This window comes from Pogona vitticeps, chromosome 1 (assembly GCF_051106095.1).
Source record: "Pogona vitticeps strain Pit_001003342236 chromosome 1, PviZW2.1, whole genome shotgun sequence".
Taxonomy (NCBI): Eukaryota; Metazoa; Chordata; class Lepidosauria; order Squamata; family Agamidae; genus Pogona; species Pogona vitticeps.
The window spans coordinates 4,026,284-4,042,757 of record NC_135783.1 but is presented as its reverse complement, the minus strand read 5'-3'; the positions used below and the strand labels follow the sequence as shown (position 1 = coordinate 4,042,757).

The 16,474-nt window shown below is 52.7% G+C and overlaps 1 protein-coding gene across 13 annotated transcripts in view; it reads right to left on the bottom strand.

The window, feature by feature from the left end:
* Positions 1 to 318: 318 nt before the first annotated feature.
* The window catches only part of NCOA1 (nuclear receptor coactivator 1), a 291,778-nt gene continuing 275,622 nt past the window's right edge, over positions 319 to 16,474 (bottom strand). For 8 of the 13 annotated variants that reach the window (XM_072986356.2, XM_072986373.2, XM_078381578.1 and 5 more), the window contains 8 exons: positions 15,321 to 15,489; positions 13,654 to 13,989; positions 12,932 to 13,033; positions 11,049 to 11,451; positions 10,023 to 10,197; positions 8,982 to 9,165; positions 7,023 to 7,109; positions 319 to 1,908 (listed from right to left, as the gene is read on the bottom strand). In XM_072986356.2, the coding sequence (XP_072842457.2) occupies positions 1,738 to 1,908; positions 7,023 to 7,109; positions 8,982 to 9,165; positions 10,023 to 10,197; positions 11,049 to 11,451; positions 12,932 to 13,033; positions 13,654 to 13,989; positions 15,321 to 15,489 (1,627 nt within the window). In that variant the 3' untranslated portion in view covers positions 319 to 1,737. Of the gene's footprint in view, positions 1,909 to 2,024; positions 2,084 to 7,022; positions 7,110 to 8,981; positions 9,166 to 10,022; positions 10,198 to 11,048; positions 11,452 to 12,931; positions 13,034 to 13,653; positions 13,990 to 15,320; positions 15,490 to 16,474 lie in introns of all 13 variants that reach the window. The other 5 variants (XM_072986382.2, XM_072986398.2, XM_072986368.2 and 2 more) reach the window with 3 other exon arrangements.

Genomic DNA, 16,474 nt, shown 5'->3' with positions numbered 1-16,474 from the left:
CGATGGGCAGGTGGATCTTCTCTTCTTGGCGTGTCTCCTTGATACTCTGTGTGTGTGTGTGGGGGGGGAAGGAAACACATGCTGTCCCATTACAACAGCAAATCTCAACACAGGAAGAGGAGCCCTGGCTGGGCCCCTGTGGAGTCCAGAACAGAGGAAGAACATTCCCGTTCTCTTCCTTTCTCCCCCCCCCCCGAACTGCCCCATTAAGTCTGCTGGTCCTCCTGCTCGGGACCCAGAGAAAAAAAGCCCCCCCCCCCCGGCCATTCTCTCCCTCACCAGCATTTCTGAACAATAAATGCAACACCAGCCACCAGCTTTTGTCTCTTTGTTTTTTTTAAACTCTTGCAAATTCAATTAACAAAAAGCTACACAGTTTTGTTTTTCACACATCAACAAAATTTCAGAAAGAGGAAAGAGAAAGAAAACACCCCCCCTCCCTCCAAAAGCAATGCTATTTAAGAGCATCCCTTAACTAAGAAGAGAAGGAAACCAATTTATACAAGAGGTTTTTGAGCTATTTACAAGGCAAGGCCTGAGCAGGGCGAAGAATAAACGTGTCTCCCGTTCCACAGAGAACTGCCTTTTTTTATTATAATCATAATATTATTTTAAATAGTTTTGAGCTACCTTGGCTGTTAAACAGAATCAAAGCAGAGGACTGACTGCTCATTTTTAATCAGATTTATCTCTCCCCCCCTCCCCTTATCTACAGTAATGGCCAAAGGGTGCAACTTTGCCAGTAAGCTGCTAATGGGCATCCTTTCTTTTCCATGGGGTTTCCTTTCCATGGGGGACGACAAACCCCCTCCTTCCACCCACGGATCCCACAGATATAAAAGGAGCGTAACAGGGGCGGCGGCACTTGGTGCTTTGCTCTCGGAGCCACCTCTTCCCCCCCCCAAAATATTGCAATTCTCCCCCAAAACTTGTATTCATGTCTTTTTATTTTTCAAAAATTATTATATTAGTTTTTGCACAAGCTCCCACCCCCCCCCGTCATATACACCGAGGCCTCTTTCTCACTAATGAGGCTGTCTATAGATCAGCATAAAACATGGGGAAAATGGTGGGTCAAAATACTCTGTCATTATTATTAATTATTATTATTAATTATTATTTTTATTATTATTATTTAAAACTGACAAACTCACAATTGCTAGAAAAAGCTTGATTGCACAAACGGAAGGGGGGGCAGGCAATGGGCCAGAGGGCCTGTCTTTTAAGATCAGCTAAAAACATCCCTACCCAAGAAGAGGTGAGTGCGAGGATTCGCCCAATTCCTGCTTCGCTGAAGACGCAAATCAGTGACAGATCCAGCTGAAACTGAGAACTCGACTCCTTTTTTTTTCCTCTCCCCCCAGTAAAATATCTTCCTTTCCTTCCTCTCCTAACCAAACCCCCAACCCCCACCCTGCCCCACAAGTAACTTCCATCAGGGATAAGAAGCCAGCAACGGATTACAAAAATAAGGATCATCTGTAAATTTTGGCTCAACTGTTCTGTCTTGTCACGGCTGACATCCAACGCCTTTAAAAAAAAAAAGAAAAGAAAAAGGAAAAAACCCACCACCCTGCTTCCCCCCCCTCAAAACACTACGAGAGCTGAAGAATGGCTGCAAGGTTTTTGAGATATCAAAAATCTCAGAAAAATATATAATATATATATTTATATATATTTATATATATCTCTGTACGTCTTATTATTTAAATTTCACATTCCTTTTGAAAAGCAAGACTATTCGGTCAGTAGCTGCTGGAGCAGGCTTTTCTGCTGGGCCTGTGGCGTCTGAGACCCCGTGGCGCTTTTCTGGGTACCCACCGGGCCCGGCTGGTTCAGGTAAGGGTCTCCGCCCACCAAGTTGACCGTACACTGCACGTCGGCAAACACCTGGACCTGCTGCACCTGCTGACAGAAAAAGAGAGGCGAGAGGAGGGGGGATTAGCCAAGCGTGGGAAGGGGCCCCCGGGCGGGCGGGCGGGCGGGCAGACAGAGCGGGGTACCATGGTGAGGTGGAAACTCACTAGAGAGAATTCCTCTAGCCTGTAGTCACCCCAGAGAAGAACTCTTCTGTCTTCTTGTCCTATAAAAAGAAAACCGCTGCACTCATTTGGATCAGTGCTGGGAAAAAGAAGTTCACATGTTCTTGCATTTAAAAGGAAGGCCCCGGGGGTGGGGGGTGAGGGCAGGCGGGCAAGCTGGCTCAACACCCCGCCTGGTCAAGCCAAGGATGCTGAGAAGCGCCGCATTTCCTACTGCGGCTGTACCCCGCACGCCGCTCCACAGGCTCATGAGCCTCAAGAACAGGACTGGATGGCGTTTCCCCTTTAAAGCTTATTCTTGTCCCTGTTCGAGAGGGAGAGGCCGATGCTTTATTTCCAGCCTTTCTTAGCACTGCCAGTGGCATAGCCCGAAAGCTAGACAGGCTTAACCCAACTTTCCTCCCCATTCATGCCCGCAGGCTTTTCACGTCCCCTTCTCTCCAACCTTGCCTTTCAGATGCTGTCCGGCGTCAGCGACTGCACCAGAGACCCCTGCCTCCCCAAAACAGAGGAGATTGTTTCTGGACGGCCGCCCCCAGCCCGCGAGACATTGGACTTCAACTCTTGATCATGATTACTACAGGAGTTGGAATCCAATCCAGGGCCCCAAGTTAGGAGCACGGGAAGCTGGGTCAGGCCTTTGGTTTGTTTCGCTTGATTCCCCCCCCGTGTCACCTCTGGCCAGATGGGCCACCTCTGGGGGTTTCAGGCAGGCTTCTCTCCTCGCCTTCCCTCCAGCAGATGGGGAGCAAGTTCTACAACTTCTTTCTGCATACAAAGCATGGGCTCAACTGGTTGTTGTGGGTTTTTCGGGCTCTTTGTCCGTGTTCTGAAGGTTGTTCTTCGTAACGTTTCGCCAGTCTCTGTGGCCGGCATCTTCAGAGGACAGCACCGCGCCTGGTCAAGCCAAGGATACTGAGATGTGCCGCATTTCCTACTGTGGCTGTACCCCGCACGCCGCTCCACAGGCTCATGAGCCTCAAGAACAGGACTGGATGTCCTCTGAAGATGCCGGCCACAGAGACTGGCGAAACGTTAGGAAGAACAACCTTCAGAACATGGCCAAAGAGCCCGAAAAACCCACAGCAACCATTAGATCCCGACTGTGAAAGCCTTCGCGAATATATATGGCCTCAACCCATGGAGCGAAGACCCCTCCCTCAAAGTTGGGGGAAAATGCGTCCCCAGGAGGTCCGAAAACAGAGAAGAGTCTGCTAAAGCAGCCTGCAAATTCTTGCCGGCTCACAAGTCCACACCTCCAGGTCTTTCCCCCTACCGTACATTCCTTCTTCATAATTTCTCAGCTTCCCTGACCTCTCCCCGGCACAAGCTTAGGAGCACTAACTGCCCCCCCCCAGGGTCTTGGTGAGCTGGGATGTTTAAAACCCAGAGGCACGCCTGCCCCAATGCATACAGGGTCCCTCTGTTCCACCGTCAGTGCCCAGGCCTTGGCAAAAGAGTGTCCGTAAGGCTGAGATCCTGTTCTGGCTGCCAGAAAAGTTAGAAGCTGAAAGCTTGATATAAAATCAAAGCAAGCCTTTCCCATTGGCCCTCCATGGTGGGATTCAACGGAATCCTCCTGAAGATGGAAGCTTTGAGGGGAAGCCCCTTTCCATAGCTGTGGTCCCCACAGAGTGAGATCCCTCCCATCTGTTTCCAATGATTTCTGTGAATTAAAACCAGCTTCTCTGTATATGGCTGCGGCTGAATTGTGAGGTTCACAGATGCCTAAAATGGTGCCAGAGGGGTTCCTTCCCCCAGTCTGATCATTCTGCCTCGTATCGATCCGGCACAGCTGGGGAAACGGTCAACAGGGCTAAATGCAAATGGACAATGTCTGTTGCATCTTCTTGGTTGGACCTTGGCCATATGATCTCGTGCAGCAAACTAAGCCTGAGGATCCTGAGAGAAGGGGTCAGAAAGGTCAGTGGTTCTCCACTATTAACTCCCCAGGTGCTTTAAGGATTCAGCTCCCTGAATCCTTGTCCAGCGCCTACGCTGGCTCGGGCTTCTGGAAACTGGAATGCAAACAGGGAGAACCACTGACTAAGAAACACCAAAAGTGATGGGGACAATCACTTGCACAGGGTGAAGCCACATTGTACAGTGTCACAGCTTGGCGCCATATTTGCCAAAGATGGATTTCAGTTTCAGCCCATCTATATTGTGAAAATAAACATTAGGCATTTAGGAAATACCAAGGTAACGCGGATCAAATATTGCACATTCTGGACTGCAGAATCCTATGCAGATCCTCCTTCAAGTGTCCTCATACTTTGCTGGCCTCCATTTGTTATTAGGTGTGGGATTTTTAGCTTTCTTAAGACTACAAATTCCATAATTCTCAATTCTGGGAGTTCTTCTTGACAGCTACATGTGTTCACCTGGCTGAAAGGCATCAACTGGAAGATTTTGAGGCCTAGTTCTGTCCAAGCTTCCTGTTCCTGCCCCAGCAGTGATAGCTGGGAGCTTTCTTTCTGAACAGGAAGCTAGGCCGAGCTCAGCTTCAAAGCCCTTTGGCTGAGGCCATTTCTCCCAGGAGAGCCGTCCTTAACTATTATATTCAAACAGAGACGAGTACAGATGTTGGCCCCAAATCTATTATGTTTTTACACCAGTGTCGTGCAATTCACGGGCTGGATTTCAACTTGGTGATGAATTGCTACAAGCGAGGAAGTTGGTGCAGCCATAGCAGCTAATAAGATTTTAGTCACTGATTGTAAATAGCCTGGGGGTGGCAGGAAACTGCATGTACGACCCATGAACACCCCCTCCCCTTGGAAGAATGATCTATTTCTGTTTAATACTAGAGTAACCGAAAAAGCTTTTAAGCTGTGCCTCCAAACTGGTTCCTACCAGAACAGTTAGTTCTCGTGAAAGCACAGACAGAAAAGAATTTTATTGGATTTGACAGCCTTGATGAAAGCAGCCTTTTTAAAAAAATACCTTCTGAGGTTCGTTGTGGGAAGAAATGCTCTTTGCTTTAAAAAATCCATATATTTTCAACGTTTATGGAACATTTCAGAGACATAAAGTGTGCAGAAAGCATTTAAAAACATGGGTTACTGAAAGGGGTAGCAGTTGTAAAAAAGGCACAGCCAATGACAGAAAATGTGGAAATTAAATAGAATAGATACACACATGTGTATCCTAGGGAAAAAAACGTGTCAATAACAAACACTAGAGAAAATGTACAAATGTGTGTGCGTGAATCTGAAGTCTTGCGAGGTAAAATGAAACAAGTAGGCAATATCTCCTTAGTGTCGGGCAAGACCCATCGGGAGGTGGTTCGGGTGACGTTTCAGTTTGGTTGCTCGCTCGCTTTTGCGGAAGTTTGGCAGCAGTCTTGGGAGAAGGACCAAGGGGAGCAAAAGACCTGTGGGGAATGGGCAAAAGGCGACCAGCGTTCCTCACCCCTCAGCTAGGCAGGCTTTGGCCGCTGGGAACAGCCACCCAGTAATCCACTAAGAGGTCAAGGGACACATTGGGCTTCCTTTCAAAGCCCTCTGGCCTCCTTGGTGGAAATGCCAGCAACATTTTCCCAATACTTGCAAGCTTTCTTAATTGTCCAGCTGTGAAAGTTGGACATTTAAGAAAGCTGAACGGAGGGGGGGGGGGAAGGGGAGATTTGTTTTAAATGTGGTGCCGGAGGAGAGGCTTTGTGGATAAACCCTGGACTTCTAGGAAGATGAACAAGTGGGTGCCAGATCCAATCAAGCGTGAACTTTCTCTGGAGGCAGAAGTGTTGAAACTGGGGCTGTCCTGCTTTGGGCACCTCCTGAGAAGGCAAGATTCCCTGGGAAAGAGAAAGACAGGAGTGCTGGGAAAGGTGGAGGGCAGCAGGAAAAGAGGAAGACCAAACACGAGATGGACTGATTCCCAAAAGGAAGCCACAGGCTTGAGTTTGCAAGAGCTGGGCAAGACCGTTGAGGACAGGGGATCGCTCATTCAGAGCAGGTGAAGACCGGCCACTTTGGAGGCCACTCCTTTATAGGGTTGCCAGAAGTCAGAGGTGACGTGATGGCACATCATAACAAGGCCAGGTCAGCAAACGGCCAAACAGCCAACACCCAGCCCAGGAGCTTGGCTCGGAGTGTGCTGACCTGAACTGGCTTAGAGAGACCTGGCTGGCGGAGGTTCTCTATGGAGAGCAGGTGAGATCTGCTTGTTGACCGAAATTGCATTTGGAAACCTACCTGAAAACCGATACAGAAATATCTAAAAGAAACAGCGATGAAACAAAATGAAGGAAAATAACAACCGGATTATTTCCCAGCTGTGGCTCTGAAAAATCTCAGTGTTTCCCATGCTGAGCACAGGTCTTGGCTGCCTTTACAGCCGGGCACCTATGTTTATTCTGCTGACGGCTCGTACGGGGAGTCAATGTAAGAGGGGTGGCAGAAAGGGCATGCCCAGCTTTGCAGAGCTGACTGCAGAATGGAAAACTGACTTACAAACAAAAAGATTTTTTTTAAAAAAATTAAACTGCCGGCCTCTCTTTTACGTGGGAAGCAATATTCCTGAACAAAGGCGTTTCGGCTCTCCCAGGTGGCAAAGCCACCTCCTGCAACGCTGGTCTGGCACAGGGCGCATGATTCCCCCAAACACACTACCCGCGTCTTTCTTTACTTTCTTTTCGTGTGTGGCTTGTGTTAGCTGCATCACCACTGGGGTCGGAGGCCCCCTCATTTTCAAGATGGGGCCATGACAGATTCTGAGACACATGGGACACGATCCACAGGGCCCAAAGCCAAGAGTAATGACGCTCAAAGCTTCTCTCCACCACCACCCCCCCCAGTCACATTGTTTTCCGAGCCAGAAAAAGCTCTGGGGAAGCTTAACCAAGAGCCCCGCTGCCGTCTCCGTGGCTTGCCGATAAAGAGTCTTGCCCCTCGCTCCCGGCTGGGCACCATATTTTCACAGAAGATGTGCCAGGCGGTGGAGGTGGGCATTCGAGGCTTCCCGGAGAGAGCTACTGACCTGCGCTCCATCGGCTTCTGTTTTCAAAAGGTCAGAGGAAAGCGGATTGCAGTAGAGGCCGGTGGGTCTGAGGGTCGGGTCGTTCACCTGGAAAAAAATTGTACAGGAAGGAGAGGGCAAGCGGGCGGGCAGGAGGGGGAGGAGGAGGAGAGCAAGATGAGAACCCAAGTTGCAGAATGGGGCTTATGCCCAGCAATTCTGGCCATCAAAAGGGAAAGGGGTGGGGGTGGGGAGAAACGACACATCGGTAGCCTCTCCGACGCCCAGCTTATCTTCTGCATCGGCCCTCTTAGGAGGACATAGAGGGAAACAGCTCTGCCTGCTCCCACCGATGAGGCACAGTCCTGTGCATATAGGAAATGCCCTGCTATGTAGGATGCCACATGGGTCCCAATCCTTGAGGGCTCCCTGCGCAGCATCTGCACCGCCAAAGAAGGGCGAGGCATGTCTCCGCACAGAGTCAAACCATCCCTTCCTTCCCAAAGGGGGAAACCCTGAAGACCATGTTCCTGTGACGGACGAGGCCTGGCAACGGGGCTCTTCTGCCGTCAGGCCGTGAGCCCCTCTCACCCAGGGGCCTACCTACTGTAGGGCCCTGCGGGGGGGGGGGACCCTCGGAAGCCCCGGAGCAGGAGAGACAGGCCAGAAGCTTCCCATTCTCCTCTTGTCCTCCCTCTGCACAGGTCAGTTCCACAGGGAGCCGTGGCTACTGATGTCCATCCCCTTTAAAGCCAGCTAAGGCGGGGGGGGGAGGGGGGAGGGAAAACAGGTCTCCTCTGCGAGACAAGAGGATCCCAAGGGGTAAGAGCTACAGAGAGCAATGCTCCGAATAGTTCCTTTTCTGGATGACAGTTTCCAGAATCTTCCATGGGGCGGTGACTCTGAAAGCAGTACAGAAAGTTTCCCTTTCGTGGTTCTCGAAGGACGTCTGCCTGCCTGCAAGGCATCCACTATCATTCAGTATCACCAGAGGACTTCAGATTCTCATATTATGGCAGGAGGAGGTACAGTATAAAGTTTCCACGCCAGACATTATTTTAGCTGCCTTTTTAACAAAAAAACAATCAAAAAGCAAATCCAAAGGAGCCCTTCCTCAAAGGAGAAGATGATGGTTCTGGCTTTTTCAGGAGGCACCCTGCGATTCCTGGTTTCAAGCAAGGGGGGGGGCTTGAGGGGTTCTCCAGAGGTCGTGGAACAACCACTCCCACCAGCCTGAGCCAGCAAAGACAGTGATCCAGGGAAATGCAACCCAAAAACATCTGGAGGCCCTCAAGGGTCAACAGATCAGGGACCACCGCTACAATCCTATATCCACTTTCCGAGAAGGAAGCCCCATGGGCTTTAACGGCATTTACTTCTGGACTGAGGCATACAGGAGACGGACCGAGAAATGAGCTAGTTACGGACTTGGGAGGGAGGGAGGAAGGAATGATCTGGAGGTGGGAGGACAGGGGCGTTTAGCACCTCCTCTTGCTAATCCTCTCTGGGCTGGTGGGAGGGGAGAACAGCTGGACTATAGAAGAAGCCTTTAGTATCTTTTCCTCCCCCATTGCTTCACCTTGCTCCTGGCTGCATTCTTAGGCTGGCCTCCAGGTCTACCACATAGGGCTTGACCAGAGTACAGCTGCTGTTCTTTGGGGTTGAATATCATCATCATCATCTTAGAACTGTAGAGCTGGAAGGGACGCTGTGGGTCACGGAGTCCGGCTCCTCTCAAGGAGGCCATGTGGGGGAATTGAACTTCCATTCTCTGGCTCTGAAACCACTGAGCTCTCCAGCATTTCACTCAGTGAGGTTTCGTCCTCACTGCAGATTACATTCCGACCTCAGGACCTACAGGTGTCTTGTGCCAGCCCCCTACCCCCCCAGACTCTCCCGCTCCTGATGTTCAAACGGAGAGAACACAGACCTCCCTCATCGGGAGGACGAAAGCGAGAAGGTGCAGACGGACGCACTGACCTGCTCAGAGCACAGCTGGTTCATGGCGGGCATCTGCAAGGAGCTCATGGGCATCTGTCCGGCCATGGGGTTCATGTTCTGGACATTGGCATTCCCTCCGGCCATGGAGACGGTGATGCTCATGTTGTTGTACATTCCCTGCTGGGCGGCGGAGGGCTGGGTCTGCCCGGCTTGGCCAAAGACACTGCGGATCAAAGAGACGAGAGGTGAAGAGCTGTGGGTAGGAGCCGGGGTGGCGTTTCGGAAAATCCCCGTCTGGGTTTCGGACCCAGAAAACATGTTCTCCGTGTATTTTGAGTGTCAATGCGGGGCCACCAGCATGTCTCGTTCCTGGCTGGTCATGAGCGACACAAGATGACGGTTCTTGTGTCGTAGAGCAGTACGACAGTGGAACCCGTGACGTCAGGAGTTGGTGAGCGCTCCAACATTGGAGGTACTCAACAGATCATTGCCTGGCAGATCTCCTTTGATTCGTATTCCTGCCCTGAGCAGGGGGGTTGGACTTGATGGCCTTCGAGGCCCCTTCCTACTTCACTTTTCTAGGATTTCTACGATTCTATGAACAGTTCAACTTGGGGAAATGGGGATGGGCCAAAAGGAGCGGTGGGCATTGTGCCGCTGAGCTCAGAGATTTTCTGCAACAAGACTTTGGCCCACACCAGAGAGAAGGGCCTGAGGATGTGAAGACCAACAGCCTGGGGAAGAGGACAGGCTACAGTCAGTAAACGAGGGCATGAAGAAAGCCCTGAGCATGGAACGGCTCTGGGCACCTTTACGAGGGATTTTCAGCAGCTGGCATCTGAGACAACACCCTGCCTGTGCCAGGGAAACCAACTGGGAGGCGAGAGGACGGGCGTACAGAGGGGCCATGCGGAGTGCCATGCCCGGGGGACTTAGCCAGATATCGACGTCCATGAGCGAGCGGGCGGTTCCGGCCCACCGTCCCCCCCCCCGAAATGGAAGCAGCCCTCCGGCACACCCCAGCTGCAGATCAGCCACGGGCACCAAGTCAGACGCGGGAGCCCCTGGGTTCGGACTTACCTGTTATTCCCCATGGCTCCTTGCTGCCAGGTCTTCAGGTCCGGAGACTGGTACCCGGGCGTGGGTGGGGCCGACTGGAGCATGGGGCTCTGGGAAGGAGGGATCTGGGGCGACATCAACGGGCTGCCGGGACTGAGCGACGGGGCAAAAGCTGCCTCCCCTTGCGGGCCCATTCCTGGAGGACAAGAGAGCAACCATTCTTGAGATAAATCGACTGGAGCGGGGCCCTAAGGAGGCGAAATAGCCTGCAGAATCCAGGGAGGTTCAGGCATAGGGTGCTTTCCAATTCCCCCCCCTGTCCGCTTGGTGGGGAAAGAAGGCACAAAGCAGGCCGTCTGGGGTCGCCACCATCCCCAGCACGGAGGGCTGAGTTTACACCAGACCTGTTGCTCAGCCTCACAGCGGATGCCCGGGACATATTTTGTTTCTAAGAGGATTGAACGAGGGGCAAGTGATGAATTCTTACGGGACAAACTAGATGTTAACGGACATGCTCAGTCCCAGGAAATAATCTGTTGTCCTTCCCACCGTGCACAGATTGTACCGAATATGCACTTCAGCAATCCCACTGGCAAACTAAGCCCAATGACCAATTACGAAACAAAGCACGCAAAATCCAAGATATGGAGATGAGGAAAAGTAGATAAGACAACCATTTTTCAACACTTGGGGGAGCACCTCTTCTTATGAAGTGCTAAACTTTAGTTTGGTCCTTTGACTCACGGTCATCTCTCATCAAAACAGCTAGACCAGGTTTCTTAAAATACTAGCGGATGATGGCTGGTGGGATCAGCCCCTGCGCCAGGATCTAGGGGTACCTTTTCTCAGCCACCTAACAGTTCTCCAACCGAGAACCCTTGTCTGTCTTCAGCCAAAGGCTCCTGTTGAGCCTGTCACAAGAACAGCCTCAACCTCGTTCTCCACCCCAAAGCCGGAAGTGTGCAATGTCAAAATGCCCAGGCCTGCCACCCCCTTCCTCTGGGCAAGACGCCGTGTCCCAAAAATACGCCGGTCCTCGAGCCTCACCTGACCCCGAATACTGGAAGAGGTTCTGCTGCATCTGAGGGTTCATGCCGGAACCGAACTGTCCTCCAACGCTCCCCATCATCCCTCGGTTGACCATGCTGTTCCGGCCGGCCAGGGCCACCTCTGGGTTGCCTGCCAGCTGCGAGAAGGGGCTGGTGGAGGTCGGGGGGTTTCCTGGATTCGTACCGTAGTTGGGGGGGAAGGGGAACTGCTGCGGGGGAGCCTGGGGGAGGCGCCCGGCCCCTAATGGCACGGGGACCCCCGCCGAAGGGGGCAGGTTGCTGCCGAAGCTTTGTTGCTGTCGCATGAGCATGGCTCGCTGTTGCATCAGCTGCCGCTGGCGGTGCTGCTGGCTGTAGAGTTCGCGCTGGCGCTGGGCCAGCATCTGTGCGTTCAGGGGGGGCTGAGGAGGGAGAGAGCAGAAAGAGGATTTTTTGGGGTGGTGGTGTCACATGAGGATAACCCAAGCCGCTCTCTGCGGCTGTTCTCCTCAGGGATGTACGCAGCCCTTCTTTACCCTTTGAGACCACCCCACCACCTAACCATGAAGAGTTTTCTGGGTCAAAATGGTGATGGAGCGAGCAGAGAGGAGTCTGGGTGCTGTGGTCTAAAGGGGTCACTCCCACCCCATCCCCGGGTTCTGGGGTGAAGGCCCTGCCAGGAGCCCAGAGATCCGCCCTCAAATTCCTGAAGGGGTCGAAGGAGTCCTTTCAAAGCAACAGCGGGCCAACAAGGCAGGTGGGCGGCTTCTCCAGCGGCGATGTGGGGCCACAAAGGGACCAGCTTTCTGTTTTTCGGTGCGGCTGTTTTACCTTGGGGGGTGTGTGTGTGTGTTTGGAGACACCCCAACTGTTTCTCCCCACCCCCCACCCCCACTGCTGCCCCCAAGCAGGGCTTTTCTAGGAGAATTGTGGGGACTAAGAACACTGGCTCTTTAACAAAGCCCTTTCCTCGGCCTCTCGTCCTCCTCCTCCTCCTCGTCGCTTTCTTTGCAAACAAAGGCTGCTCGCTTTCCGGCTTTGGCCTTCAAGGGGTGGACACAGGGACAGGGTACCACCGATGGGGGCCTCCGAGCCCTCTGTACATCATTTATGGGCAACCCACCTTTCAGAGTGCCATGTGCAGTACTTTCCAGGTAAGTACACCTCATTGTCTCAGCACATTAGTAAAATGAAAAAGGGTGGGAGGAACAAGGCCCAAATTATTGCAGCACTTTAAAGACGAGCAAAAAGGTTTCTTTCACACTGCAGAAGCTCACACTGAAAACCAATTTGTAAGCTATTAAAGTGCTACAAGGCTCCTCAACACCCCCCCCCCATTTTTTCACCTTTCTTTTACCAATATGTGCCGCGGACGGACCCTCGCAGAGGATGGGGCACAGAAAACCAAAGTGACCAAAGGCTGGGATGACTCTCGTGGAAAAAGACATCACAGCCTCTGAAGAATATTCACGTAGGGCCAACCTTTGGTCACCCAGGGGTTCTTGAACTGCAACTCCCAAACGTCTTCACCACCAGTTGGGCTGACTGGGGTTTTCTGGGAATTATAGCCCAAGAACAACTGGGTGACCAAAGGTTGGGAACCCCTGATGTAGGAGAAAGGGAGAGAGTCATATCACTTCTGATCCACCATCTGCAGCGCCCAGCCCATTCACGCTCCCTGGACACCTGCCACCGGGTAGTTTTTTCCCCCTGTGCAGGTCCCAACCTGGAACCCGGTTAACCCATGAAGAATACGGTCTTCACGGGTCCCTTCCAGGCACCGGAATGAAAAACGGTCAACTCTCCAAAGGGCCCCGTAGACAATGAGTGCCTTTGGCACCAAGCTGTGCAGGAGCCGTTGACCACCGTAATCAGGGACTACAGGAAGCTGTCAAGAGTTACCTGGGCGGCGATCTGCTGCTGCATGCCCGTCCTCATGCCAAGGCCGCCTGGAGGACTCCCTGCAAACTGGTTCAGGATAGCTTGCCGGTTTTGGTGTATCAACTAGAGAGGAGGCAACGGGGAAGAACTTAAGGTGCTGAGGACGGCACTGTTCGAAAGAGCTGCAGCCCTACCCACCGACCCGCTTGGTGAACAACGGTGATTTAAAAAAAAACATGTCGAGCGGGATGGGGAGGAACATGGCTGGAGGGCGGTGGTGGAGCCGGAGGTGGGGGGGGGGGAAATCTGCTCTTGTTGTTGTTCTTGTTCACTTGTTGGAACGGCATTGCCAACAAGCAGACACCCTGCACCGAAAGGCTTCCTTTTCTTTTGCATTTATCCCCCTGGCAGCAAGAGACGCTGGGCCCACGGAGGAAGCCAAGAGGATCAAGGGCAGATGAAGAAAAATGCATGGGAGAAAAGAAAAAAAAGCACACCTGATCCAGCTCCTACAAGAGGAGGAGCAGGGTCCTGAGGGCCAAACCTTGCTGGGGGGGGGGGGAAGAGAGAGAAGGTGCTAGTGCCCCCCCCCGCGTCCTTCTCCAGCTCTTCCCAAAATGGAGCCAGGCGCGTCTGAAACGGGCACATCCTTTGGCCAAGGCAGAGGGAGTTGGAGGGGGAACGGAGGGGAGCGAAGCCGGGGGGCGGGAGCGAAGCAGGGGCCAGGTGTACCCAAGACTCACCTGTTGTTGCCCCTGGAGCCTCTGCTGCAGCTGCAGCCGCAACTGGTTGGGTGCTGTGGGGGGCCTACTGAGCGCCTGCCGGGGCTGCATCCCCATATTGGTCGGGAAGGCCCCCCGAGGGGGTGGGACCTGAACTGGCAGGGGCCCAAAGGGCTGCTTCTGCCGGACCATGCCGGGAGGGAAAGGGCCAGGGAGGTTGGCGGCGGGGGAAGCGCCAGGATAAGGCTGCGGGTACATGCCCGGCTTCTGATCCATCACAAGAGGAGGGGGTGGCGGCGGCGGTGGCGTAGCTTGCTGGGGCTGGAACCTCTCTGTCAGCGCTTCCAGGCCGCCTCCCTGCGCAAGAGGGAAAGCGAAGGTTAAGGTCATCCATCTTCAACCATGGCATCAAACACACAGTATGTTCTGAAGGCTCTTACAAGTCTCCCGGAAATCTTCAGCCTGACCCCCAACAAACCCAGGGGAAGTGTCAAAGTTGTCCCCGTCAAGCGTTTGTATTTAGGTAAAGGTAAAGGGTCCCCTTGACCTTTAGTCCAGTCGTGTCCGACTCTAGCGTGCGGTGCTCATCCCCGTCTCCAAGCCGTAGAGCCAGCGTTTGTTCCATAGACAGTTTCCGTGGTCATGTGGCCAGCGTGACTAGACATGGAACGCTGTGACCTTCCCACCGAGGTGGTACCTATTTATCTACTTGCATTTTCCATGCTTTCAAACAGCTAGGTTGGCAGGAGCTGGGACAAGCGATGGGAGCTCACTCTGTCACGTGGATTCGATCTTACAACAGCGAGTCTTGCGACCTTGCAGCCCAGAGGCTTCTGCGGTTTAACCCACAGCACCACCCCGTCCCTCAGTGTTTGTATTTACTTCTGAATTAAAGGGAAGATATATAATACTTTTGTCTTCCATCGTGCCCTGAACCGGTGGACTTAAAAGTGCCTAACGGCACGAGTGAAGCTTTTCCGGCGGGTCTCCGCCAGGAGGACTTGCCTCTTCTCTTTCACTCCGCTCACCCTTCAGCAATAGGAAGATAATAATAATAATGTTAATCCCAGCTTGCTTTAAGAGCCACTTCTAAGGAACACAGAGGAGGTCTAATGCAAGACCTTCTCAGCGACCTGTGTGGCGGAAGAAAACAGGGCGCCGTCTTATTTCTGCTCAGCTCCAAGCCAGCTCCGTTTCCTGAAGGCCACGGCTGAAGCTGCCTTTCCAAAAAAAACAGAGCCCTCGGGAGAACACCAGCATCAGCATCGGTCTGGCGGCCCCAGCTCTTGCTTGCTTGTTGAATGCTGGGGAGGCACCGACTACCTGACTCAGCCCCTAAATCTTTAAACTGGGGACTGGCTTCTCACGTGAGCTGGCCCTTGGCGTTTCCTCTTTGCAGGCTCTGTGGGGATTCCTGAACAGCCCACTTCGCTGGGAGGCATCAGGAGACTCAACCTGGAGGAAGCGAGGCTCGGTGGCATCGGACACATGCCCGCTTCCACGTCCAGCCCTCACAAGGAGGTCAGACTGGAGCCAATCAGGTGCCGTGGTAGTGGAGTGAAAGGAGAAAGAGGGAGAGGAACAGACAAGACCTTCCAGGAGGAACACCCCCCCCCCCAGTGGATAGCCATAGTTGAGCTTCTAAGCCCGGACACAGAGGCCCTGACTTCTAAGAGGCGACTCGGTACCTGGACAAGTTTGTCGATGCCCAGCGCTCGGTCCAGCTCGGCCAGTTCGTTCTCATCTTTCCCGCTCAGGAAGGACACCAGCTGCTCCAGAAGGGCTTTCTCGTCGTTGCGTCCCTCCGGGGTCGTGGGAGGGCACAAGAGCTCATCCAGCTGAGACGTGATGCACTGGCTGTTGGGATAAGCAATGCCAGGAGGAACGGTGACTCTTTGGGCACCCGACCGGCACTCGCTATCAAGCCACCGTAGAACGAGAGCCTTCTCTGACAGGCAAATGTGTTGTCTCCAAGCTTTGGGGGGATTTGTAGGGGAAACCCTCAGAACCTCAGTCGGCAAACACCCAGAGCAGGATTTCCTAAAATTGGGAGGCAGCAGGGCACGCCAGAGAGGCCAGCGAGCATGATCAACTCAGGTCTGTGCTGCAAAATGCATGCACAGATGGGAAATGGAGACAGGGTCAACATCAGGTCCAGTATTCTCTCTGCAGCCAGCCAAGGTCCAGCTGAGCTCCAGGCCCCTTGGAAGGACACCTGAAAGGTCCTGCGTGGTGTTACTCAGGTCACCTCATTTTCACACTGCAGCGCCTGTCCTGAAGCACCCCACACAAATCCTTCCCTCTCTACCTGGACTTGCGTTCCCTGGGATAACCCTTATGGGGGTTTCTTAAGAGGCATGAATTACTCTTTCCATCCCAGCTAAAGGAACCTAATTTATTGTCTTTATTATGATCCTTAGTTCCATGCTATCAACTCCCGGGCTTTGGCTTCTACTTTTTTTCCTTTCTCCTTTCTATCTCTACCTCCCACGATCGGAGGGCACGGAAATGTTTCTCTCTGGGAGTAAAAGCCCCAGGACCCACTCTCTGTCCGCAGATCATGAGATGCGTGATCCCAAGAGAGGACCTTTTTCAACAGTCTGCCCCACAGCTGCTTCCAGCTGTCATAACATCAACACCATTTAAATATAGTGGGATCCCAAAAACCTATTTTCGTGTGTGAATAAAGCAAATTAGGAAAAAGCTGACTCCACCTCCATGCATGCTACTCTCTCTCTCTCTTCTGCCAAACAGGACAGCTCTTTTCAATCGACTTTGCACAAGTGTATAATAATGAGACACCTCGTGATGGCAGGTCTAACAGAAGTCACTCGGACTGCTG